Below are 26,333 nucleotides of genomic sequence, written 5' to 3'. Positions count from 1 at the left end.
TAGAAAACAGAGGGTGGTTATTAATGGTACACACTTAGATTGGGTCACTGTCACTAGTGGAGTACCTCAGGGGTCAGTACTGGGCCCTATCCTCGTTATGCAGATGGAAAGGAATAATGCAAGTCACCCGTACGTACTAAATGGTAAAACACTGGGTAACACTGACATAGAAAAGGACCTAGGAATTTTAGTGAACAGCAAAAGGGGAATAGATGAACGTGATGAGAACATAGTCCTACCACTTTACAAATCACTAGTCAGACCACACATGGAGTACCGTGTACAGTTCTGGGCTCCTGTAAACAAGGCAGACATAGCAGAGCTGGAGAGGGTTCAGAGCAGGGCAACTAAATTAATAACTGGAATGGGGCAACTACAGTACCCTGAAAGATTATCAAAATTAGGGTTATTCACTTTAGAAAAAAGACGACTGAGGGGAGATTTAATTACTATGTATAAATATATCAGGGGACAGTACAGAGATCTCTCCCATCATCTATTTATCCCCAAGACTGTGACTGTGACAAGGGGACATCCTCTGTGCCTGGAGGAAATAAGGTTTGTACACAAACATAGAAGAGGATTCTTTACGGTAAGAGTAGTGAGACTATGGAACTCTCTGCCTGAGGAGGTGGTGATGGTGAGTTCATGTTGAGTTCACTAAAAGAGTTCAAGAGGGTCCTGGATGTATTTCTGGAGTGTAATAATGTTACAGGCTATAGCTACTAGAGAGGGGTCGTTGATCCAGGGAGTTATCTGATTGACTGATTGGAGTCGGGAAGGAATTTTCTCCCCTTAAGTGGGGAAAATTGGCTTCTATCTCACAGTTTTTTTTTTTGCCTTCCTCTGAATCAACTTGCAGGATAACAGGCCGAACTGAATCAACAAATGTCTTTTTTTGGCCTTATATACTATGTTACTATGTTACTAGATGTTTCCTCTCTGAGTCAATTGTCCAGTATTTGAGCTTTCTCTCTCTGATTCAGTCACATAGGTGCAATATCTCTTGTAGATTTTCTGTACTACACACTGTTCAAACATGGGGCAGCCCCCTCTCTGACAGACTAAGTTCTGTTCTTTTTTTGGGTTGTTGTACTCATATTAAATAGTACTTCAGGTTTCCTCTGAGAGATGTAGTTTCATCATACAGTAGGCCAGGGTTCCTGCTCTTCCAGCAAAGTGCTATGGAGTGTAGCAGCTAGGGGCAGATTTCACTCCACAGTCTTTAGTCACGCACCTCTTCTCACACAGGCTGTCATGCTCCAAAATGACTCAGGTGCTTCCTCAGAGGTTGATTAAAGGGGTTATCCAACCCCTAAAATGCCCCCTCTACTGACCGGGCCCCTCACACTGATTCTACTAATCTTGCTCCCGGGCTCCTGCTTCGCCTCTTATACTGGCACGGCCGCCGTTGCATATACCTATCATGCGGATGAAAACATCTGGTGACAGAGGGAGCAGCCAATAGCAGGCCGCGACAGGGACGAGCCTCCCTAGCATCGTGGCTGCTCCCCCCGTCGCGTGGATGAAACGGCGGCGGTGCAGGCGTCAGAAGCGACGTGGAAGCTGGGGAGCAAGGTAAGTAGAATCAGTGTGAGGGACCCGGGCAGTAGGGATTTTGTCTCAAGCTGGCTTTTTAATTTCCCCCCTGGGCTGCTTTCTGTGCTTCCTCACAGTTCACTTTCTCAGCTCCAACTGATTGCCTCAGCCAATCTAAGTCAATCTCTATTGGGAGGTTGTAAGCAGCCCCACCCAACAACTGAATCTCTAAGGCCAATTAACCTCTTTGGAGCCTATAGACAGGAACCTACATATACCACATGCAAAAGCACATGTTTAACCCTTTTAAGAAGGGAACCACTGCATGCATTGAGACACTGCAGCAGTATTGGGTAAGTGGTCAGGATAAAGCTATAACCATCTTGCATTACTTTGGAATTGGGAATTGGCCTTTGGACTTCACTGCTAGGGGCACGGAGTAAAGCTGAAGAAAACAGGTGAGTGCGGACCTACAAGATGCCAAGGAGTAGCAGGAGAGAACTATAGGCCAGAGAGAGCGATACACAAGAGCAGGGTAGAGGAGGGCACGGGCCGCCATCATAACACCCCTATAGTGTTTCAGCGTTTTTTATTCAGAGACAGATTTGGACATGAGGTCATAGATGACCATTTGTTCCTGACACTTGGGCAAGCCCGATTTCCCAGATAAGTGACCATTCATTCCTAACGCTTGGGGAAGCCCCATTTCCCACATAGATGACCATTAATTCCTGACACTTGGGGAAGTCCCATTTCCTAGACTATCACCAATGTGACCTCCACGGCAGTTCTGACTGCACGTGATAGAAGTCTGCTGCAAGGTACATGACGACATCTCAGAAAGGTCGAGCAACCAAAAACATTTGTGTGACTTGTTTGCAACTGTTGTATGACTATCTGGGGCTGTAAAAATGTGCAGGCAAGACTCACAAAACTTGCATTATGGTCTATGATGACAAAGTTGCATGCAAAGAATCCTACAGTTGTGTTTACGGTATCTGACTTGTTGCATCGCCACAATGCGATTAGATGCAATGTAAAATTTCAGTCTTCATGGCCATGGATAAGTAGTCGAGCCAGGGGCGTACATAGAAATCACTGGGCCCCAGGAGCATACATGGAAATCACTGGGCCCCATAGCAAAAATATAAATTCCCCTTTTATAGCACATCCCATTACCCATTCCAGGCCTCTCCCTTTGTTCCATGAACTATGCTTGCTGCTGCATTTTATAATGTATGCCATCAGGGCAGTATTGGGATTACAAAACAGCCCTGGCACACAAAAGAGGTATAATAGATGCAGTTTGTACAGGTATATAGTATATACAGCAGTGTACTGATATGTGAGGTATAATAGAAGCAGTGTGTACAGATATATAGTATATACAGCAGTGGACTGATATGTCGGTACGAGGTACAATAGATGCAGTGTAAATAGGTATTTAGTAAATACAGCAGTGTATTGATGTGAGGTATAAGGTATAAATTACAGCTTGTACATCACATATCAGTACACTGCTGTATATACTATATACCTGTACACTGCATCTATTATACCTCATACCTCACATATCAGTCCACTGCTGTATATACTATACAGGGAGTGCAGAATTATTAGGCAAGTTGTATTTTTGAGGATTAATTTTATTATTGAACAACAACCATGTTCTCAATGAACCCAAAAAACTCATTAATATCAAAGCTGAATATTTTTGGAAGTAGTTTTTAGTTTGTTTTAGTTTTAGCTATTTTAGGGGGATATCTGTGTGTGCAGGTGACTATTACTGTGCATAATTATTAGGCAACTTAACAAAAAACAAATATATACCCATTTCAATTATTTATTTTTACCAGTGAAACCAATATAACATCTCAACATTCACAAATATACATTTCTGACATTCAAAAACAAAACAAAAACAAATCAGTGACCAATATAGCCACCTTTCTTTGCAAGGACACTCAAAAGCCTGCCATCCATGGATTCTGTCAGTGTTTTGATCTGTTCACCATCAACATTGCGTGCAGCAGCAACCACAGCCTCCCAGACACTGTTCAGAGAGGTGTACTGTTTTCCCTCCTTGTAAATCTCACATTTGATGATGGACCACAGGTTCTCAATGGGGTTCAGATCAGTTGAACAAGGAGGCCATGTCATTAGATTTTCTTCTTTTATACCCTTTCTTGCCAGCCACGCTGTGGAGTACTTGGACGCGTGTGATGGAGCATTGTCCTGCATGAAAATCATGTTTTTCTTGAAGGATGCAGACTTCTTCCTGTACCACTGCTTGAAGAAGGTGTCTTCCAGAAACTGGCGGTAGGACTGGGAGTTGAGCTTGACTCCATCCTCAACCCGAAAAGGCCCCACAAGCTCATCTTTGATGATACCAGCCCAAACCAGTACTCCACCTCAACTTTGCTGGCGTCTGAGTCGGACTGGAGCTCTCTGCCCTTTACCAATCCAGCCACAGGCCCATCCATCTGGCCCATCAAGACTCACTCTCATTTCATCAGTCCATAAAACCTTAGAAAAATCAGTCTTGAGATATTTCTTGGCCCAGTCTTGACGTTTCAGCTTGTGTGTCTTGTTCAGTGGTGGTCGTCTTTCAGCCTTTCTTACCTTGGCCATGTCTCTGAGTATTGCACACCTTGTGCTTTTGGGCACTCCAGTGATGTTGCAGCTCTGAAATATGGCCAAACTGGTGGCAAGTGGCATCTTGGCAGCTGCACGCTTGACTTTTCTCAGTTCATGGGCAGTTATTTTGCGCCTTGGTTTTTCCACACGCTTCTTGCGACCCTGTTGACTATTTTGAATGAAACGCTTGATTGTTCGATGATCACGCTTCAGAAGCTTTGCAATTTTAAGAGTGCTGCATCCCTCTGCAAGATATCTCACTATTTTTGACTTTTCTGAGCCTGTCAAGTCCTTCTTTTGACCCATTTTGCCAAAGGAAAGGAAGTTGCCTAATAATTATGCACACCTAATATAGGGTGTTGATGTCATTAGACCACACCCCTTCTCATTACAGAGATGCACATCACCTAATATGCTTAATTGGTAGTAGGCTTTCGAGCCTATACAGCTTGGAGTAAGACAACATGCATAAAGAGGATGATGTGGTCAAAATACTCATTTGCCTAATAATTCTGCACTCCCTGTATATCTGTACACACTGCATCTATTATATCGTGTACCTCACCGTTGCGGACTTCTGGCATCCGCTTCTTCTTGCACTGTGCGCACGCGCCGAGAAGGGGACACTGCTTCAGGTTGCCGGAAAGGTTTACTGTGAATAAACTAGAGATGGGAAGTTCGGATCTTTCACATGAATCGGTTCATTCGCTGAGCTGACAAGAAGCAAGTGAACCGAAGCTTAGGTTGCGAGATGCACATGCGCGGATGCTTCGATTCACTTGCTGACTCGCTGAGTCGGCTCTTGGTCTGAGTCAGGAAGTTTATTCTATAAAACCCTGTGTGTAATTATCTACCCCACTGTAGGGAAAAAAACAAGCATCCAGGGGCGGGTGAATTTAACACTGGGGTAAATAATATAATTAAAATGGAGGGGTAAATGTATTTTAAAAAAAATACATCTCTCTCAATAGTTCTATAGCTACTGAATGAGACAGAAGAAGGGATGCCTTTAACATACTGTATATATCTCCTTGAGAAGCCAATTTGATCCTAAAGGGTTAATTCAACCTGTAATCTAAACTCTGTCCTGTCACTTCTCTTATCTCTCTGCTCTGCTATCAGTAAACCTTTCCGGGATATATTGTTTGACATGCTATATATTTAATAGCGGGAGACTCCCTGAACCTCCGGGAGACTTGAGATCCCTGCTTATTGTCGGAGCTGAAACTTCAGTACCCACATCTGACAAATCTTTTTTCAGTTCCTCAGCAGTCACACGGGGACTTTTCTCCACTTTGCGCTTCAGGTAGCGCACAGCAGTCGAAGTCAGCATCTTCTTTCTGCCACGACCAGATAGCGTTTCAACAGTGCCCTTTGCCTTGAATTTGCGAATGATGCTTCCTACCCTGTTTCCCCGAAAATAAGACATCCCCCAAAAATAAGACCTACCTCTAGTTTTGCCTATCGCTGTAATATAAGGCATCCCCCCGAAAATAAGGCCTCCCCGATTATAAAGCATCGGCTGGACATAATGCCTCCCCGATTATAAAGCAAGCCACCCCAGAATGTAAGGAGCTCACTGATTAGCCGCAGCCGCCGCCAGGACAAGCTGCCGCCGCCTTCCGCTCGCAGCTCGCTCTGCCCTGATGGAGTCTCACAACTTGGCTGGCACGGACACACAGGGGACGGGGTGACAGGTAGGGGGGGAATATCTGATGGAAGGTGGGGGATGTCTGGTGAAGATGGGGGAGGGAGACTTAAAACGGTAATTAAAATGACACAGGGTGATCAGAGAAGGGAATCAAAATGACACAGGGGTATCAGGGTGGGGAGGGGGATCATTTCAAATGGCACAGGGGGATCAGAGGGGGGAATCAAAATGACACAGGAGGATCAGAAGGGGGTACTAAAATGCTATAGTAATCCCCCACCTCTGATTCTCCTGTACCATTTTGATTCCCTTCTCTGATCCCCCTGTGTCATTTTAAGTGATCCCCCTCCCCACCCTGATTTCCTTTTTTTTTGTTCAACAATAAATGTGTACCGTATTTTTCTTCATGGAAAAATAAGACATCCCCTGAAAATAAGACCTAGCGAACCTTTGGGAGCAAAAATTTATATAAGACACTGTCTTATTTTCGGGGAAGCAGGGTATGGTGTCTCTTGGTATGTTTAACCACCTCAGCCCCCAGTGCTTAAACACCCTGAAAGACCAGGCCACTTTTTACACTTCTGACCTACACTACTTTCACGGTTTATTGCTCGGTCATGCAACTTACCACCCAAATGAATTTTACCTCTATTTCTTCTCACTAATAGAGCTTTCATTTAGTGGTATTTCATTGCTGCTGACATTTTTACTTTTTTTGTTATTAATCGAAATTTACCGATTTCTTTGCAAAAAAATGTCATTTTTCACTTTCAGTTGTAAAATTTTTCAAATAAAACTACATCTCTATTTTAATTTTTCTCTAAATTTATTGTTCTACATGTCTTTGATAAAAAAAAATGTTTTGGTAAAAAAAAATGGTTTTGGTAAAAGTTATAGCGTTTACAAACTATGGTACAAAAATGTGAATTTCCGCTTTTTGAAGCAGCTCTGACTTTCTGAGCACCTGTCATGTTTCCTGAGGTTCTACAATGCCCAGACAGTAGAAAAACCCCACAAATGACCCCATTTCGGAAAGTAGACACCCTAAGGTATTCGCTGATGGGCATAGTGAGTTCATAGAACTTTTTATTTTTTGTCACAAGTTAGCGGAAAATGATGATTTTTTTATTTTTATTTTTTTCCTTACAAAGTTTCATATTCCACTAACTTGTGACAAAAAATAAAAACTTCCATGAACTCACTATGCCCATCACGAAATACCTCGGGGTGTCTTCTTTCCAAAATGGGTTCACTTGTGGGGTAGTCATACTGCCCTGGCATTTTAGGGGCCCTAATGCGTGAGAAGTAGTTTGAAATCAAAATGTGTAAAAAATGCCCTGTGAAATCCTAAAGGTGCTCTTTGGAATGTGGGCCCCTTTGCCCACCTAGGCTGCAAAAAAGTGTCACACATGTGGTATCGCCGTACTCAGGAGAAGTTGGGCAATGTGTTTTGGGGTGTCTTTTTACATATACCCATGCTGGGTGAGAGAAATATCTCGGCAAAAGACAACTTTTCCCATTTTTTTATACAAAGTTGGCATTTGACCGAGAGATTTATCTCACCCAGCATGGGTATATGTAAAATGACACCCCAAAACACATTGCCCAACTTCTCCTGAGTACGGCGATACCACATGTTAGACACTTTTTTGCAGCCTAGGTGGGCAAAGGGGCCCACATTCCAAAGAGCACCTTTAGGATTTCACAGGGCATTTTTTACACATTTTGATTTCAAACTACTTCTCACGCATTAGGGCCCCTAAAATGCCAGGGCAGTATAACTACCCCACAAGTGACATCATTTTGGAAAGAAGACACCCCAAGGTATTTCGTGATGGGCATAGTGAGTTCATGGAAGTTTTTATTTTTTGTCACAAGTTAGTGGAATATGAGACTTTGTAAGGAAAAAAATAAAAATAAAAAAATTGCCCTTTCCGTTAACTTGGGACAAAAAGTTCAATCTTTCATGGACTCAATATACCCCTCAGCGAATACCTTGGGGTGTCTTCTTTCCGAAATGGGGTCACATGTGGGGTATTTATACTGCCCTGGCATTTTAGGGGCCCTAAAGCGTGAGAAGTCTGGAATATAAATGTCTAAAAATTTTTACGCATTTGGATTCCGTGAGGGGTATGGTGAGTTCATGTGAGATTTTATTTTTTGTCACAAGTTAGTGGAATATGAGACTTTGTAAGAAAAAACAAAAAACAAAAAAATAATAATCAATTTCCGCTAACTTGTGCCAAAAAAATGTCTGAATGGAGCCTTACAGGGGGGTGATCAATGACAGGGGGGTGATCAGGGAGTCTATATGGGGTGATCACCCTCCCTGTAAGGCTCCATTCAGACGTCCGTATGTGTTTTGCAGATCCGATCCATGGATCCGTAAAACACATACGGACGTCTGAATGGAGCCTTACAGGGGGGTGATCAATGACAGGGGGGTGATCAGGGAGTCTATATGGGGTGATCACCCCCCTGTCATTGATCACCCCCCTGTAAGGCTCCATTCAGACGTCCGTATGTGTTTTGCAGATCCGATCCATGGATCCGTGGATCCGTAAAACACATACGGACGTCTGAATGGAGCCTTACAGGGGGGTGATCAATGGCAGGGGGGTGATCAATGACAGGGGGGTGATCAGGGAGTCTATATTGGGTGATCACCCCCCTGTCATTGATCACCCCCCTGTAAGGCTCCATTCAGACGTCGTATGTTTTTTGCGGATCCAATCCGTGGATCCGTAAAACACATACGGACGTCCGAATGGAGCCTTACAGGGGGGTGATCAATGACAGGGGGGTGATCAATGACAGGGGGGGTGATCAGGGAGTCTTTATTGGGTGATCACCCCCCTGTCATTGATCACCCCCCGTAAGGCTACATTCAGACGTCCGTATGTGTTTTGCGTATCCGATCCATGGATCCGTAAAACACATACAGACATCTGAATGGAGCCTTACAGGGGGGTGATTAATGACAGGGGGGTGATCAATGACAGGGGGATGATCAGGGAGTCTATATTGGGTGATCACCCTCCCTGTAAGGCTCAATTCAGACGTCCGTATGTGTTTTGCGGATCCGGTCCATGGATCCGTAAAACACATACGGACGTCTGAATGGAGCCTTACAGGGGGGTGATCAATGACAGGGGGGTGATCAGGGAGTCTATATGGGGTGATCACCCCCCTGTCATTGATCACCCCCCTGTAAAGCTCCATTCAGACGTCCGTATGTGTTTTGCAGATCCGATCCATGGATCCGTGGATCCGTAAAACACATACGGACGTCTGAATGGAGCCTTACAGGGGGGTGATCAATGGCAGGGGGGTGATCAATGACAGGGGGGTGATCAGGGAGTCTATATTGGGTGATCACCCCCCTGTCATTGATCACCCCCCTGTAAGGCTACATTCAGACGTCCGTATGTGTTTTGCGTATCCGATCCATGGATCCGTAAAACACATACGGACATCTGAATGGAGCCTTACAGGGGGGTGATTAATGACAGGGGGGTGATCAATGACAGGGGGATGATCAGGGAGTCTATATTGGGTGATCACCCCCCTGTCATTGATCACCCCCCTGTAAGGCTCCATTCAGATGTCCGTATGTGTTTTACGGATCCGATCCATGGATCCGTGCATCCGTTAAACACATACGGACGTCTGAATGGAGCCTTACAGGGGGGTGATCAGTGACAGGGGATGATCAGGGAGTCTATATGGGGTGATCAGGGGTTAATAAGGGGTTAATAAGTGACAGGGGGGTGTAGTGTAGTTTGGTGCTTGGTGCTACTTATTACAGAGCTGCCTGTGTCCTCTGGTGGTCGATCCAAGCAAAAGGGACCACCAGAGGACCAGGTAGCAGGTATATTAGACGCTGTTATCAAAACAGCGTCTAATATACCTGTTAGGGGTTAAAAAAAATCGCATCTACAGCCTGCCAGAGAACGATCGCCGCTGGCAGGCTGTAGATCCACTCGCTTACCTGCAGTTCCTGTGAACGCGCGTGCCTATGTGCGCTCGTTCACAGGAAGTCTCGCGTCTCGCGAGATGACGCGTATATGCGTGACTCTGCCTGAGTGAGCCGCCTCCGGAACGCGATCCTGCGTTAGGCGGTCCGGAGGCGGTTAACATCTTTGCAATCTTCTTATAGCCATTTCCCTTCCTGCAAAGAGAAATCACCTCTTCTCTTGTCTTCCTGGACCATTCTCTTGACTTCACCATGTTTGTAAACACACCAGTAAATGTCTAGAAGGAGCTGAGTATCACAGTCCTTTTAAATCTGCCTAATTGGTGCTTATTATGCTTGATTGCTGCTCCTTGACATCCACAGGTGTTTTCAATACCTGATCGAAAACACTTGAATGAACCTCTGTTCTTAAGAGTGGTAGTCTTTAAGGGGTTGAATAATTGTGTCTATGAAGAAATCACAAAAAAAACATTTAATACTGTATTACAAAAACAATTGATGTTATTTTAGTTGCATTTGGTTCTTTAAAAAGTCCTTGTAAGATTTCATTCTGAACACAATTACAAATGTACACTAAATTCCCTAAAACCCTTTACAGCATTGGGGGTTGAATAATTTGGAACACAACTGTACTGCTACTACTACTACTGCCGCTACTACTACTACAGCCACTACTACTGCCAATACTTCTACTACTGCTACTACTACTACTGCCACTACTACTACTACAGCCACTACTACTGCCAATACTTCTACTACTACAGCCACTACTACTGCCAATACTACTACTACTACTACTACTACTGCCACTACTACTACTACTGCTACTACTACTACTGCCGCTACTACTACTACAGCTTCTACTACTGCCAATACTTCTACTACTACAGCCACTACTACTGCCAATACTACTACTACTACTGCCACTACTAGTACAGCCACTACTACTGCCAATACTACTACTACTGCCGCTACTACTGCCACTACTACTGCCAATACTTCTACTACTACTACTGCCGCTACTACTACTACAGCCACTACTACTGCCAATACTTCTAATACTACAGCCACTACTACTGCCAATACTACTACTACTACTACTGCTGCTACTACTGCTACTACTACTACGGCCACTACTACTGCCAATACTACTACTACTATTCTACTACTACAGTACTGCTGCTACTACTACTGTCACTACTCCCAGTGCTACTACTACTACTTTTGCCTCTACTACTATAGCCACTACTACTGCCAATACTACTACTACTACTTCTACTACTACTATTACTACTACTGCCACTAGTCCTACTACTACTCTTATTACTACTACTACTACTACTACTACTACTACTAATAATAATAATAATAATAATAATAATAATAATTACGGTAAATTTGATGATCCATTGTGGGATTATGAAATATTTACACCCTTCACCTTGCTGCCCTGCCCAAAGACCCAGTTTATATCACACTTCCAAAGTCTGTAACCTCTCACCCTTCCATTTCCTAATTTTTGTCCCATGAAATCCTCCACATTTTTTACTCACATCACGAACCTGTGAAATAAAGCTAATATTATAACTAGAATAAAAAAAAAAAACATTGCATGGACTTTAACCTATGAGGAATCCTCTCTGCATTTCCTCAGTGAGTGGTGTCTGAGGGATAATTTTCCAACAAAATTTAACAGTTGCAAAACTCCCCTCCCTTATGTGACGTGTTGTGTGCAGGGATAAGGATGATGTCTGATGTGAGTCACCATGGCCACTCCTTCTGCTCTGCTTCAGGCTTCCACTCTTTGTGTATAAAAGTTCCCTGGGAAGTTGAGTGTGTCCACCACTCTGTGTACAAGCCTTGGTGAGGCTCAGCCTGAAGTTCAGAGTGCAAGCTTCTTCCTCTATAACCATGCAAGTCTATGCAGCCCGGGTCCTAGCCGCTGCCACCCTGTTGGTGCAAGCCATCGCCCTACCCCAGGATGAAGCATCTACAGCAAGAAGTAAGAGGGATGGGGGCATTCATTCATGGAGCGTTGTGCAGCCACATTTCTCCGCCTCTGAACAAAAGGAAGTTTTGGGTTATTTTTGTTACTTTCCCTTTCCCTTTTACGCTTCCAGGTGCAGGATTCTACAACCTCCTGCAAGTGCATGTATAGAAGTAGCAGAGCTTAACTGGTTACATCCCTTTTGCACAGTGATATAGTTACACTATGCAATAGTTTACAATCAACCCATCATACTGTTACAATGTGTCAAATGACTCAACTCTGCTACATCTGTAACAAGCACAGTGAGTCCATCTTTGCTGCTCTTCCCCAGAGCTCTGTAAATATGAGGTTGCACATTCCTATCTTGGAATGTTTCTCAATACTCAAGGGGAGGGGGTGGGGGGGGGGATGGGATAATTGGTTCAAGTCATGGAAATGAAGAAGACAGTTGTTACTGATTTTGGCTGCATTATTTTTTAAGTCCGGGATCTCACTGTGATGCGCTTACAGAAATCTGGGGGCGTAATGGCTTCCTTTGCGGTTCTGTTTTTTTTGTCTCAGAATGGCCATGGACCTTCAATAGCTTTTGGCCGAACGCACATTGGCTCAGCCTGACATGTATGTCTTCTCAATGGGAAGCAAGCCACTGTCAGGTCAATTTGGTTCCCCGGCATCTGTGTCCGGTGAGAGTTGGGACAATCCCATGCACATAGCCTACCTGGTCAGGCCTGCCGAAATGGTCAGGTTTACCCAACTTTCATGGTATGTTTGTGGCCAGCTTAAAAGGATTCTCTGGGCTATAGTAACATAGTAACATAGTAACATAGTACATAAGGCCGAAAAAAGACATTTGTCCATCAAGTTCGGCCTGTTATCCTGCAAGTTGATCCAGAGGAAGGCAAAAAAACCCTGTGAGGTAGAAGCCAATTTTCCCCACTTTAGGGGAATAAAAAATTCCTTCCCGACTCCAATCAGAATAACTCCCCGGATCAACGACCCCTCTCTAGTAGCTATAGCCTGTAATATTATTACGCTTCAGATATTGATGACTTATCCTCCAGATAGGTCGTCCATATCAGATCAGTGGGGGTCTGACATCCGGCAACCAGACCGCTTTGGATCGCTGCGGCTCCAGAAACTAAATAGTGTACGGAGTTGGAGACAGACAACGCCATCCACTGTGTAGTGGCCATATTGCGTACTGCAGCTATTTAAGTGAATGGGAGCTGATCTTCAGTTCGTCGGAGCCAAAAATGAAACCATGTACGGAGCTTTCTTTTTCTTCTCCGTTCGCTCAGTGTCATGGAGACATCTGATTGGTGGGGGTGGCGGGTGTCAACAGTCTGATATCGACAGAGGATAGATCGTAAATATCCCTTTAAGGCTTCATGCACATGGTTGTATTATGTGTTATCTGGGTCTGAGATATAGTATATGTAGCTGCCATTGGGCTGTACTACACCTCCATGTGCCTATGATGTTATACAGGACATGAAAAAGTTAGTTTCTCGTTGATTTATGGGAAATCCATGAGAAAACCAAATTGTAGCATGTTCCATAGGATATTATATTAGAAAGGTATACTCAACTAGGAGGACTGCCATACTGCACCCACTACAGGTTATAATGATCCACAAACCATGCAGGGCCAAAGAGTTAGGTGATGGACTCTGCTCTGCTACATGTGTAGGATTACTTGTCCTGGAATTTAAATGCATGGTGGCTCCAGGATCCTGCTGGTAATATTGCAGGTCTGCACCATGGACCCTTATTTGCTTTCTGTCTGAGAATGTTAAGCAGCTGACCCTGTCTATGTACTATGACCTTATCTCGCCCTAAGAACATGTGATCTCCTTGCAGATGCCACCTCTTGTCTCCTTCCCATGGATGAAGGACCTTGCAAAGCCCTACTACCCCAGTATTACTACGACCGATACGCCCAGACGTGCCTAGAGTTCTTATATGGAGGTTGCGGTGGAAATGCTAACAATTTTGAGACCTTGGAGGACTGTGAAAAAACCTGCTGGAAAATCAAAAGTGAGTTCTCCGGTAGTGTACCGTACCATACATGATCTAGCCTTTATGCTACTGATTGCATAATGACGCTGCATGATATAGGAGGCATTGCTCAGTCCCATGCAGAACCACCTACAAACCAGGAGAGCAATACAACTAACGAAACAGCACAATCTGTCTATATGTCTACAGAACTTCTACAGAAGTTATCCCATCTTTACTCACCTACCACTGGAATTCTGGACACAATTGATCCTCTGGTTTTATATCTAAAGGTTATGGATATATATTATTGCATTTTACCTATTTTGGGGTAAATATCTTTTGAATTGTTTTTTTTTGCTACAAATTTTAAACAGTTTTTCCTCCACTGCTTTCACGGTCACTTTGACTGCATTGGCAGAATGTTACTTCTCCTTCTCAGTGGATCCATCATATACCTGCCCTGATGCCTGGATCTGTAGCCCTTGTCTCTGAAATCCTGACAGCTCATAAACACTCATTTAAGCTAAATTAATTTCAGTTGGATACAAATTTAGCTTAAACGAGTGTTTATGAGCCGCTAGAAAAGTATAGAAAAGTTCTCCAGATCAAGCCATCAGAGCAGCTCTCTGGCGGATTCATTGAGAAGTAGACACAACCGCTTGCAGATTCACTGAACGTAAAGGCTGTAGAAGACAAACAGTTAAAATGTTTAATAAAGACCAATGGAGAAATGGATTTTTAGCCCAAAATAAGTAAAATGCAATAATATAAAAAATGCTCCCAATGCTGTCCATAGACTGGAATCCTCAGGGATTTTTTGAATTATGCTGGGTATGTTAGTTTTCCTGTTCTATTATACAGGGTTGGACTAGTCAAACCATCCTAGGTTCGCGTCAGAAACCATGAAATCCAACCTAAGCTATGAGTGGAGCAAGTCACTCCCTGCAGGGGTTCACTTTTTGAAAGCAAATACATTTTAAGCACTCTCTTCCATAAGGCTGGGCTGTGGGCCACAGGAATCATTTCTTCTGGTGGTCCCCAGGTGGTGTGACCTAGGGGAATGCCTCTAGGTGCCTAAGATTAAAAGTAAAATGATGCCTTACTGCCCCCCAAGAAAAAATTTGGACATGGGAATTTGTGGGAATGGGCTGGGTATCATGCCTAAAGGGTAATACAGTTAAGCAAGGACCTCAATTGATGAACGGGACACTCTTGCATAAACTTGAAATTTTCTTTCTTCTTTCAACTTTTGCCAATCAAATTTTGCCCCTTTGTATGCTGAAGGTTGCCAACTCTCTACAATTTCACAGACAATCCCTGATAGATTTCACAGACAATCCCTGATAGACGATATAGATAGGCAGGTTTTGGCCAATATACTTACCAGAAGCTATTTTTTGGGGGGGCAGTGGGGTTGATCGGTTGTAGGACCCCAAGAGTTCCTCCCTTTCTTCATTCAAGATCAAGGTCAACTGACAATAATGGACCCTATTACTAAACATGCCCTGAATGGGGCATTTAAACTTGAACTCTTTCCACTACTTATAGACATTAGGGACATTCGGCTGGATCAGTCAATAGCTTTCCCGTCTACAGAACACAGTAGACAAGTCCAGCTGAATGTACCTGGGGTGAATATTGATTGGTTACGTTGGGTTTCTTTCAGATGATTCGAACAGTTCAGTTTCTGAAAAAATCTTTAAGTTGACAGCTGAAAAAGTGGACACGTCGGGTAAGGTCTAGAGCGCTGTATGTGAGGCAACTTCTCACTGCAAAAGTTAAAGCATTAGGAGAGCAAAAAACTTAAAGGAATAGTTGGCCAGTGGTCCAAGACGTCATGGTGGAGCTGCCACCATAAATAATATTCCAGTAGTAGGGTCCTACTAAATATCCCAGATGTCAAGTGACCTCCTAACAGCACTTCCGCTTGTAGGCATGCTTCCACATTGGCCTTATAACATATTTTTATGTTATGTTTTTTATTACTTTATTTGGTTTGCAAAAAATCTATTGACTATAACATTTTTCCTTACATTTTACAGAAGTCCCCAAAATTTGCAGAATGGAGCCCGAGCCGGGACATTGCCGAGCCTTTCTGAAGCGCTATGCTTTCAACCTGATTACCATGAAGTGTGAAAAATTCATTTATAGCGGTTGCTATGGAAATGATAATAATTTCAGAGACGAAGCTTCTTGCCTCGAGACCTGCGCTCCCAAACGAAGTAAGTGACGTCATTCAATGGTCTCCTGCTGCCTCATGAGCCGGGGTCACTCTACGTAACATTAATAAAATGTAAAACATCTACAAACTAATACAATGGTAAAAATAATACACATCTGTTAAAATGAAGAAAAAAAATGTTTAAAAGAAATAAAAAATAAAAGAATGCAAAATATTACCTTAAAATGTTAATGGTATTTTCCAAAAAAGTACAAAAAAAAGTAAAAATAAATATGATATTTTATAAGAAGCTGCCATAGAGGCAACCCATGTAGGTGCTCTGTGGCCTGTGAAGAGGGGAACTTGGCGTTATTACATGGCGCCCTTCTATCCTCTTGATTTGGGGGCAAGAAATACTACAGCTACGTATACATCTACAGTCATGTAGGGTTATATTTTGGAGCAGGTTTACAGTGGTGATATTATCATCTAATAATGGGAAGCAATCAGTACCTCAGGGGGTTCTCCTTGAAGAGACTCAGTTGGCATATGGAGAATTATTTTCAGGCATTCCTCTACTGGGCACAAATTATGCAAATTAGCTTATGTCAGACATACCAGAGACTCCTCCAAAAGGAAGGACAACCCATCTGTAGCTGCGACTAAGAAATCCCATCCAATATCCCAATCCCAACCGATATCCTGCTCTGTAAAGATGGAACTGAAATAAGCTAATTTGCACACGGTCGTGGTATCATTAATAATTGTTCTAATTTTTTTTTTTTTTACGCACTTATATAGCGCTGCAATATTCAGCAGCTCTTTACAGACATTAGCATCACACTGTCCCCAGTGGGGCTCACATTCTAAGTCCCTATCAGTATGTCTTTGGAGTGTGGGAGGAAACCGGAGAACCGGGATGAAACCCACCCAAACACGGGGAGAACATGCAAACTCCATGCAGATTTCCTTGGGTCTAATAGAGGTGGTCCACTTCTGTGGACATCATAGGGGTGTGCCACCTTTATGACCCATAGCAGATGCTTTTACTTTAATAGACCTAGTCCAGTGATGGCTAACCTCCGGCATCTACCTGTGGTGAAACTACGACTCCCAGCATGCTCCATTCATTTCTATGGCGTTCTGAGAACAGCCAAGCAAGTGTACATCTTGGGAGTTGTAGTTTTACCACAGCTGGAGTGCCGGAGGTTAGCCATCACAGTCCTAGTCCTGCCGTATCTTATATGGATTGCCATTCATTTGAATGGCTGTATGTAATACCGTGTTTCCCCTGTAGTGGCCACTGCAGGGAAAATAAGCAGCCCAAGACCACTTCCACCAGGTTCCGAATAATTTGTATACTTGCTGAAAGATCATAATGTTCATATTCATTGGTACTCAACTTGAGATTATTTACTGTAATATTTAATAAATAAAAAAAATATATAAATAAAAGTATATTTTATTATTGGGTGCTGTTAAGGCTTAACGCTAATCTAGTATAGGCAGTTGGCATTGAGTCTATGTGTCACATATATAGCTACTATTAAGGAGATTAGGGTCTACATACCACCTAAGCATCCAGCTGCACAGGAACCTTGAGGGAAATACTGCTCATTGTCATGACTAGGGACAAGCTATGCTTGGTCTCTGCCCAGCTCCATGGTGGCAAACATTTTTGTATTGATTTCAGCATAGGGACCATGAAGGAGGTGATCTATAATGAGTACTTCCATGACAGTTAATTAGTTACTGGAGACCATGGGGCCCATGTATCATCGTTCAGGGAGTCATCAAACATTTACACAATACAGTCTCATGGTTGTAGTCAATACTCACCCCAATTTATCTCACAAGCTCCATTAGACTCCAGAAAGCACTCATATTTATGATAGAAAACTGTCTAAGGGGGCAAGCCATGGTGACAGCTTCCATCCTCTGTAGATTATATCCATACTTGTCGTGTTGCACAGGAAGTTGAATTCATCTGAAGCCTTAATGCGATCATACATCTACATTATCTGACAGCCAAAAACTATTCTGCCTGGCTCTCCTTTATGCATTCACACCGGTTAAGCCTTCTTTGGCCAAAAGCTATTCTTCTTGACTTCCAAGATCGGCAGGAACCTTTGATATACACTGTAATGTTCATATAATTTAGTTGGTCACTACAAAAAAAAGCCTCCCTAAGACCAGTATATCAGTAAGGTGCTATAATGAAAACCCTCAAAATGCACCCTCCAAAAATGCAGGTTAATGATGATACAAAATAGTGTATTATAACTCAATGAGTGACGAGGGGGACTTACTTCTATTTGAGATCAAGGGCATACTTTGTGCCTATTCTGAAGTTCAAAAGAGTCTATACTGCTTTGGACTTTAGAGTAATATATTTGAACTCTCCCCCACCACCTCTTGGCAGAACTGAAGGACTGGGAAAAATTACTAGGGTAAAGGGAAACTCCTAACAAACACTAAAAATTCAGCTTTAGACCATGCCCTCGGAAGGGGGGACTAAGACCTAGTGAGTAACATCTCACTTGTTACTGGGTGGAAAGTGAATGGATTGACTCAAGCAATAATAGAGATAAAAGCAAATACAAATACCTTCTTTCTTAGGGTTCATGTTGATTTTTGTTATGGGGCCCCCTGTTTTCTATGTCCCCGATTACCTAAATGCTGTCTTTTCCTACATCACCTACTAGCCTCTCTTGGGTCCATAGATGAAACCTGTGCTGGCCACAGCAATATGGCAACCAAAGAACACTAGAAGGAGGCAGCATAGAGAATGCTACCAACCTCTGCAGTAGGCACTTTTAGTATTTGCTATGCTGCCATGCCAGTTGACTTGGCCAGTACAGGCTTCAGCTACGGGTAAGTGAAGTATAGTAGGTAGTCCCTGAAATGACTGGAGTTTCACTGTAATGGACTTGGTACATTTAAAGGTCCTAATGTCACCAGAAAAACTAAAAAACAAAGCAATGATACTCTTTCATCCCCCATCACTCCCTTTCTGATGCTTCCTGGGTCCCTACTGGTTTCTACTTCCTGCTTTCCCTCGACACACAGGAAATGAGCGCTCAGCCAATCACTGCCCAGAGTGGTGACCCATGTGACTGAGGAGTCAACTGATCACCAATTATTGCCAGCCAGACAACCCTTTTATGGAAGCTGGCATATATCCTTATTATCACACAGGTCCTGCTTCATTGTGGGCCCTTTAATGAATTCTCCGGTAGTCTTGTAGGCAGTTCGTAGGCAGAATTGTGTTATCTAGATTGATGTTTACAGAAGAAGAACTCTGACTTGCGACACACTTTCACTATGTTTCACTTACCCTTGTACACTGTTATTGACTCGTTTGGTGGTAGTAAAATTTATTATGCATGAGTAATACTGTATGTGCCTGAAGAAGGCATTACTCACTCTGCAGTCACTACCCACAGAGTAGGAAGGACAATGGCAGAAAATATAGATTTCAATCACTTATAAAACATATCAAAGTTATTTAAAGGGATACTAACCACATCTTTTGGTTTTTGAAATGATAGTTCAGTCTACTTAATCACTAATTGAAAATTTTCTTTGTCTTCTAAGTCCTTGCCCAGTTTTCAAAATCCATTTTCATAGGGGCCCCCATCTACATATGAGATAAATTTCTTCAGAAATGTTTAGATAGATAGAAGAGATATATACGAGATAGATAGACATTAGATAGCTAGATAGATAATAGCTTTATATTAGATAGAGATTTATTTGATAGATAGATAGAAGAGATATATACGAGATAGATAGAAAAAAGATAGATAGATAATAGCTATATATTAGATGGATATTTTTTTTGAAAGATAGATAGATAGATAGATAGATAGATAGATAGATAGATAGATAGATAGATAGATAAATAGATAAGATATATACTAGATAGATAGACATTTTTTCAGATAGATAGATATCCAGATGGAAGATAGATAGATAGATAGATAGATAGATAGATAGATAGATAGGTAACTCTATTCTCTGATCTTTTGCACTCCTACGTTACATTATAGCAGCTGTTTGGTTTTGTGTTATAGATGCTCCCAGCTTCTGCTATAACCCACGGGATGAGGGATCATGCTCTGCTTCTGTAACCCGCTATTATTTCAACACTGAATCCAAAGCCTGTGAAGAGTTTACATACACTGGTTGTGGAGGAAACTCTAACAACTTTGTCAGGATGGAAGATTGTAATAAAGTGTGCAAGAAAGGTGTGTGCGGAGATCTAACAAAAATCGTTTAGGTTAAAAAAAAAAAAAGCTGAAACATTTCTAAATAACTTGGTTTGATTGCAAATCATTGTGAGAAGGATCTAAAAACATAACATTTAAATAATAGACGCAATTTTAGAATTCTTACTACTAATATTCCCAATGACTGAAATGCCAAGTCCAATGTTTCTAACCCATAGATCCAGGCCCAAAAATATTGTTTCATTAAAAATTATTAAGATTATAATTTTTTACATTATTTAATAGCAATTTTGAAATTATTTATAATGTCTGACCACGTGCATGTGTAAAAAAAAAAAAAAAAAAAAAAATTGGTTCCCTAATGTTGTCAATTATTATTGATTTTTAGGAAATAAAAAGCCAAGGCCTAAGAATCGTATTCGCAAGCCGAAGACACAATCTTGAGCGACCAGTGGGGAAGATACACATTTATAGGTTCACATTAATGTCTTGCTTGGGACAAGCGGGATACAGCCGGTGGAGAAGAGCTTGCCTATTGTTGCAATATGCAAAAAATTGGAATGCCGTACTTCCAGCTTATACCATGCAGTAGCTTTTTGCCACCAATTTTTGCTATGATTTTACATAAGCTAAATCACGCCTTCATCCCAATGTAATTTACAATGTGAATTAAAAAGGCAAGTGAATCCTTTTCTGCGGTTTGACATACATCACATGTGCCACTAGAGGCCGATATTAATAGTACATCTCCTTGCCTAAACGCATAGTTCCACTTACACTGTGGGGCAGCATAGACCTCAGGGCCTTTGAAACAATACACAAGTTAAATACTTGCAAATTTGATGGACTTTTGTTGTCAGAAAAGTAAAAAAAAAATCCAGAGATGAAAATTCCAAAGTGTCTCCAGAAGGTGACTGATAATTTATCTCTAATACTATCATAATACACCACATAGTTGTACCAAAGTCTGGATGGACCAATAGGGCAATAATATCTACTACTCGACTCGAGTATTCAGGTTCTAGGACCAACCAGTTGACTATGAGCCATTTTTGTACATAGTTATATTTCGTAACATACTCATATTTTACAATTTGGATGAAATGCAATGTACTTCACTTTTTTTTATTTTACATAACCAAAAATAACGGCACTTCTAGTTTTTTTTAAATGTTTTTACATATATTTGTACATCTGTATATATACTACACACAAAGGGACCGATGCAGAAGATGAGGCTCTTGGGTGGATTCACATTCATTGTAATGTCTCTATGTTTTGTATATTAAAAAATAAAATATTTTTTACCAATGTCTGTTTAAAAATGACAGGGAAAACTCCTCCCAAATCAAACATATTTTAACATCAAACATTCCTAAGTTGATTGTGATTTTTTTTATTTATAATATTCCCCCCCCCCCCCCCCTATATTTAATAGTAGATTTTACGCCCATCATTCCTCAGGGTGGACAACCATACAGTTGAATTTCTGCAGCGGGACATGGGATCCAAGGGGTCACTGCCCTGCCGTTCTCTCTCACAGACCACAGGTCTTTGGGCCTGAAGCCTATAAGACATTAAAACAACGCAGGCAGTCGTGAAGCAATGATATCCTTGTGACTACCTGCGCCCGGTCGCAGGCAGTATGATGACATTGAGAATCATATAACTCAGGCTGTAGACCAGAAGAGTCCTGTGGCCTGCATCACAGACAGTGGCGGGGAGTCAGGTGAGTATTTTGGCTTTTTCTTCATCACTTTGGGGGGAAGACAGTACTAAATTATTATGGGGGCATTATAACTACAGGGAGGCACTGTGATTATTGGGGTCACTACAGGGGGCACTATTAGTACTGGGGGCACTACAGGGGGGCAATATAAGTAATAGGGTTTAATAGGGGGCACTATAAGTACAGGGGTACCATAGGCAAAACTATAAGTACTATGGGGACAACAGTTGGCCTTATAAGTCCTCAGGGCATTACAGGGTTCATAATAGTACTGGAACACTACATCAGTTCTACTGGGGGCACTATAGGGGGAATTATACAAACTGGGCAAACCACAGGGAGTATTATGCTTACTAGCGGTATTACAGGGGCATTAAAACTATGGGGATCATTACAGGGGGGGCATTATAAATACAGGGGTACTAGAGGGGGTACTGTAACTAGTTTGGGTACTATAGAGGGGGCAATCTAACTACTTAGGACACTATAAGGTGCATTATACCTACTAGGGGCTCTACATGGGGCAACTACTCAGAGAACTTCAGGGGGGAATTATAACCACTGAGGGTACTACAGGTGACCATTATAATTACTGGGGCACTATAGGGGACATTATACCTACTGGGGGTACTAGATGGGAGTATTAGAACTACTGGGAGTACTTTAGGGTTATATCTACTGGGAACACTATAAGGGGCATTATAACTACTGGACGTTCTACACGGGGGCCTTATGGAGGGGCATTATCACTACTCGGCACTCTGGGGCCTTTTGACTACTGGGTGTTTGATGGGGCTATTATTATCGGACACAATATGGAGGGCACTACCACTGAAAGGGCCCACTGTCCCCTTCTAGTGGGGCAACTTCTTTTTACTAAGAATAGGCAAAAAACCTATCCATGTGCTATGGAAGATGCTCAAGAGAGTCTACCTGTTGATGAGTTGTGTGAGAGCAGTCAGCATTTTGGCTGCAATGACGATCAGGTTTCGGGGCGGGGGACCTGAGCTGAGGAGGTTAAATTAGATCAAGGGTAGTGGCAGCAATAAAGAGCAGAAGCAACATATGGCGAGAACTGCCAGAGCCAAATCTGTGGGTCCATCCTCAAAACGTGACAGACCTAATCCAAGCTCGGCAGATGCTAGCTCTGTGCAAGTACCTCTTGACTGGCAGTTTTTCTCCACAGTGTCGGAAGACAAAATCAGCAGGATTTAAATAAACTGTGGACGTTCAAACACAAACCATGGCTTTATTGAAGAACATTATGCGGCATCAACAGATCCTGTGGGAAAATAAAAGTTGCCACCAGCTAGTGGAACCTCCTGGTCTCGTTTGCGGCGGCCAGGCCACATCCACGTGAAGTACTGTTTCCTTCTCATCGTCATTAGAGATGAGGGAATTCTTCAAAAATTCGATTCGGCCGGTTCACCGAATTTCTTGAAAAAATTTGGTTTGATCCGAATTTATTCGTGGCGTATCGCCTTTAAAAAACGCTATTTCCTGGATGCAGAGAGCCTTTATAGTAGTGTAGAACACCACTATAGTGGTGTAGAACACTGTGCCTTGCAGTAACACACAAAGGGAGTCTGCTGTGGTAGTGAAATAATACTGTGAGTCAGTATGACATGCAGAAGATCTTCTGTGTTTTGTACCCACTCCTGCTTTTGGCTACCAAATCAAAAGCCAATTCTAATGGGACCATACAGGCCTTACAGCTGCTACACAAACAGGATCCGTTGTGAGTCTCATTTTTCCTTCCTTCTGACAGATCAGAAGAAAGGTCAAATAAATGATGATGTCAGCCAGGTCGAAAGGCAAATTGTGGCCCAGTCATGAAGTGGGGAGGATGGGAACAGCATGAGAAGTCCACAGAGTAGCCCTATGACATAGTGGTGAGGTAGAAGCAGCATGAGAAGACCATAGAGTGACCCAATGACAGTCTGGAGGTGGTGGCAGCATCAGCAGGAGGCCACAGAATGGCACAATGACAGTGTGGAGGTTGCAGCAGCATCAGGAGGCCACAGAGTGGCACAATGACAGAGTGTGGAGGTGGCTGCAACATTAGGAGACCACAGAGTGGCAAGGTGACAGTGTGGAGGTGGCAGCAGCATCAGAAGACCACAGAGTGGCAAGGTGACATAGTGTGGAGGTGGCAGCAGCATCTGGAGGCCACAGAGTGGCAAAGTGACATAGTGTGGAGGTGTCAGCAGCATGAGGAGACCACAGAATGGCAAGGTGACATAGTGTGGAAGTGGCAGCAACATCAGGAGACCACAGAGTGACCTAGTGACAGAGTGGGGACGTGGGTGGCAATACCAGTACCAGCTGAAGATGATGGGTGAAAGAAGGAGCACTGTGTGGCATCAGGGGGGTGGCAGCATCAGAATAGTAGCAGAGGCAGGTAGCCAGAAGAAACCGGTCTCTTTTGTCAAATTGTTGGTGTGGCACCATGGATGATCTAGTCTGATGCATCAGGCATTTGTGGGTGGAAATCCTGGCTGATCCACACCTGATTCATCTTGACAAAGGTCAGTCTCTCCACATTTTAGGTGGACAGGCAAGTTCTTCTTGTAGTAACTATGGACCCCACCGCACTAAACACCCACTCTGATGCCACACTACTGGCCGGGCAGGACAGCTTTTCCAGGGTAAACTCTGCCAGTTGCGGCCACAAATCCAGTTTATCTGCCCAGTAGTCCAGATCTTCAATGTGGGGTGGCAGGGTGCTGTCCAAGTATGCCACCACCTGCTGGTTCAGGTTCTGCTCCAGGCCTAGATGCTACTGCTGCTGGTGAGTAGTTTCTTCACTAGGCAGGTTAAGAAAGCTGCTCATCAGCGACTAGACTCAGGCTGCTGCTGATGGAGCTGGTACTGCTCCTGCCACCCCACCCTTCTCCAGCAGCCATGGCAGTGGAACGTGAGCGCAGAGGGCCTCCCCGGTCAGACCTGCGAGAGGATGGATGATGGCGCAGATAGGCGGTGGCCAACTGACTACATAGGATGTCTCTATAGTAGTTCAGTTTGTCCTTCCTCACAGCGGGTGCAAAAAAAGGCCCCCATTTTGGACGGGTAGCGAGGGTCCAATAAGGTGGAGAGCCAGAAGTTATCCCTTTGCCGAATGGTGACAATTCGGCTGTCACTACGCAAGCAAGTGAGCATGCATTGGGCCATTTGCGCAAGTGACTCGGAGGGACTCCATCTCCACTGCATTATGCCACGGTGTGTCTGGGTCCTCTGCCTCATCTTCCTCATCTGGCTGCTCCTGCTCCTCCTCTCCTGTCACCTGTGAAAAAAAACCACCCATCTTGCTACACATTGCTTATGCTCCAATGTCCTCTTCCTTCTCCTCCAGTTCAGCCCCCACAAGGCTCATGTGGCCATGAGATGTAGGCACCACGTCTCCAGTGCCCTGACCAGCCAGATTTACCAGATTCTGTTCCCGGACATGAAGCAGTGGAATGACATTGTTCATCCCGTAGTCCTGGTGACTGACAAATAACGTGGCCTCCTCAAAGGGCCTGAGCAAACAGCAGGTTTGACGCATAGGCTGCCACTGGCTGACATTGAAGTTACACAAAAGAGTATTCCTGTCCGCTTGGATCGTCAAGAAATAGTTTATGGCCTTTCTCGGTTCGTACAGTCGGTCCAACATAAGGAGGGTGGAATTCCAACGGGTTCCATATGTCAGTGCTGCTGTGCACTTTGGCAGACACTGATAGGCTCAAGGAGTGGATCACCTTCTATTCTACATGTGTGTGCAGGTCTGGTACTGCCTTTTTGGCAAAGAAATCACGGCTTGGGACTCTCCACCTCGGCTCGGCACAAGCCATCAGTTCTCTGAAAGGTTCAGAGTCCACCACTTGGAAAGGGAGGGACTGCAGCACCAGCAACTTGGACAGGAGCACATTCAGCTTCTGCGCCATTGGATGAGTGCATGCATACTGTTGTCTCTTGGCAATCGCTTCAGTGATCGATTGCTGAGGGAATTACTGACAAGGAGGAGGAGGAGCCGGAGCATCATGACCAGCAGATGATGGGAAGGACAGACAGTTCTCTTCAGCTGAGGTGGTGGAGCCTTGACTGCCTGAAATCGGGTGCGTGCCACTGGTTGATGCATTGGCACCCTGGCCACGCTTCACCTTCTGTCCACAGATTCTACATATGGCCATGTTCACCTCCTACAGTGGCTTAACAAAAAACTGCCAACACTACGCACTGACTGACTGCTACTGCCACTGTCTCCGTGAACCCGTGCACCGCTACTTCCTGGGCAGGTAGGCTCCTGCGAAGCGGCTCGTCTACCCCGGGCACGTTTGGCTACTGACCTCTCACTGCTGCCACCCTGCTAACTCCCAGCCACGCTAGCGACTTGCTGGCCCTGCTGCTGCCTCACGGGCAAACTGCCACCCTTTTCTAC

At 43.6% G+C, this 26,333-nt stretch overlaps 1 protein-coding gene across 3 annotated transcripts; it reads left to right on the top strand.

Moving 5' to 3' along the window:
• The first annotated feature begins 11,578 nt into the window (after positions 1-11,578).
• Positions 11,579-20,987, top strand: TFPI2 (tissue factor pathway inhibitor 2). Of its 3 annotated transcripts, XM_040431200.1 has the most exons (6): positions 11,579-11,805; positions 13,654-13,830; positions 15,461-15,526; positions 15,837-16,016; positions 20,032-20,205; positions 20,576-20,987. In XM_040431200.1, exons 1-6 carry the CDS (start codon positions 11,715-11,717, stop codon positions 20,629-20,631), a joined length of 744 nt encoding a protein of 247 aa, XP_040287134.1. In that variant the 5' UTR covers positions 11,579-11,714; the 3' UTR covers positions 20,632-20,987. The 3 variants fall into 3 exon arrangements, with proteins under 3 accessions (XP_040287134.1, XP_040287136.1, XP_040287135.1); XM_040431202.1 differs by lacking the exon at positions 20,032-20,205 and having other exon boundaries at positions 11,581-11,805; XM_040431201.1 differs by lacking the exon at positions 15,461-15,526 and having other exon boundaries at positions 11,586-11,805.
• The last annotated feature ends 5,346 nt before the right edge of the window (positions 20,988-26,333 follow it).

This window comes from Bufo bufo, chromosome 5, assembly GCF_905171765.1.
Source record: "Bufo bufo chromosome 5, aBufBuf1.1, whole genome shotgun sequence".
Classification (NCBI taxonomy): domain Eukaryota; kingdom Metazoa; phylum Chordata; class Amphibia; order Anura; family Bufonidae; genus Bufo; species Bufo bufo.
This window is presented reverse-complemented; position numbering and strand designations above follow the sequence as displayed.

Coding starts and splice junctions, on each gene's coding strand:
- TFPI2 (XM_040431200.1), top strand. CDS start 11,715: ATGCAAGTCTATGCAGCCCGGGTCCTAGCCGCTGCCACCCTGTTGGTG. Junction 11,806..13,653: donor TGAAGCATCTACAGCAAGAA/GTAAGAGGGATG, acceptor ATCTCCTTGCAG/ATGCCACCTCTTGTCTCCTT. Junction 13,831..15,460: donor AACCTGCTGGAAAATCAAAA/GTGAGTTCTCCG, acceptor GGTTTCTTTCAG/ATGATTCGAACAGTTCAGTT.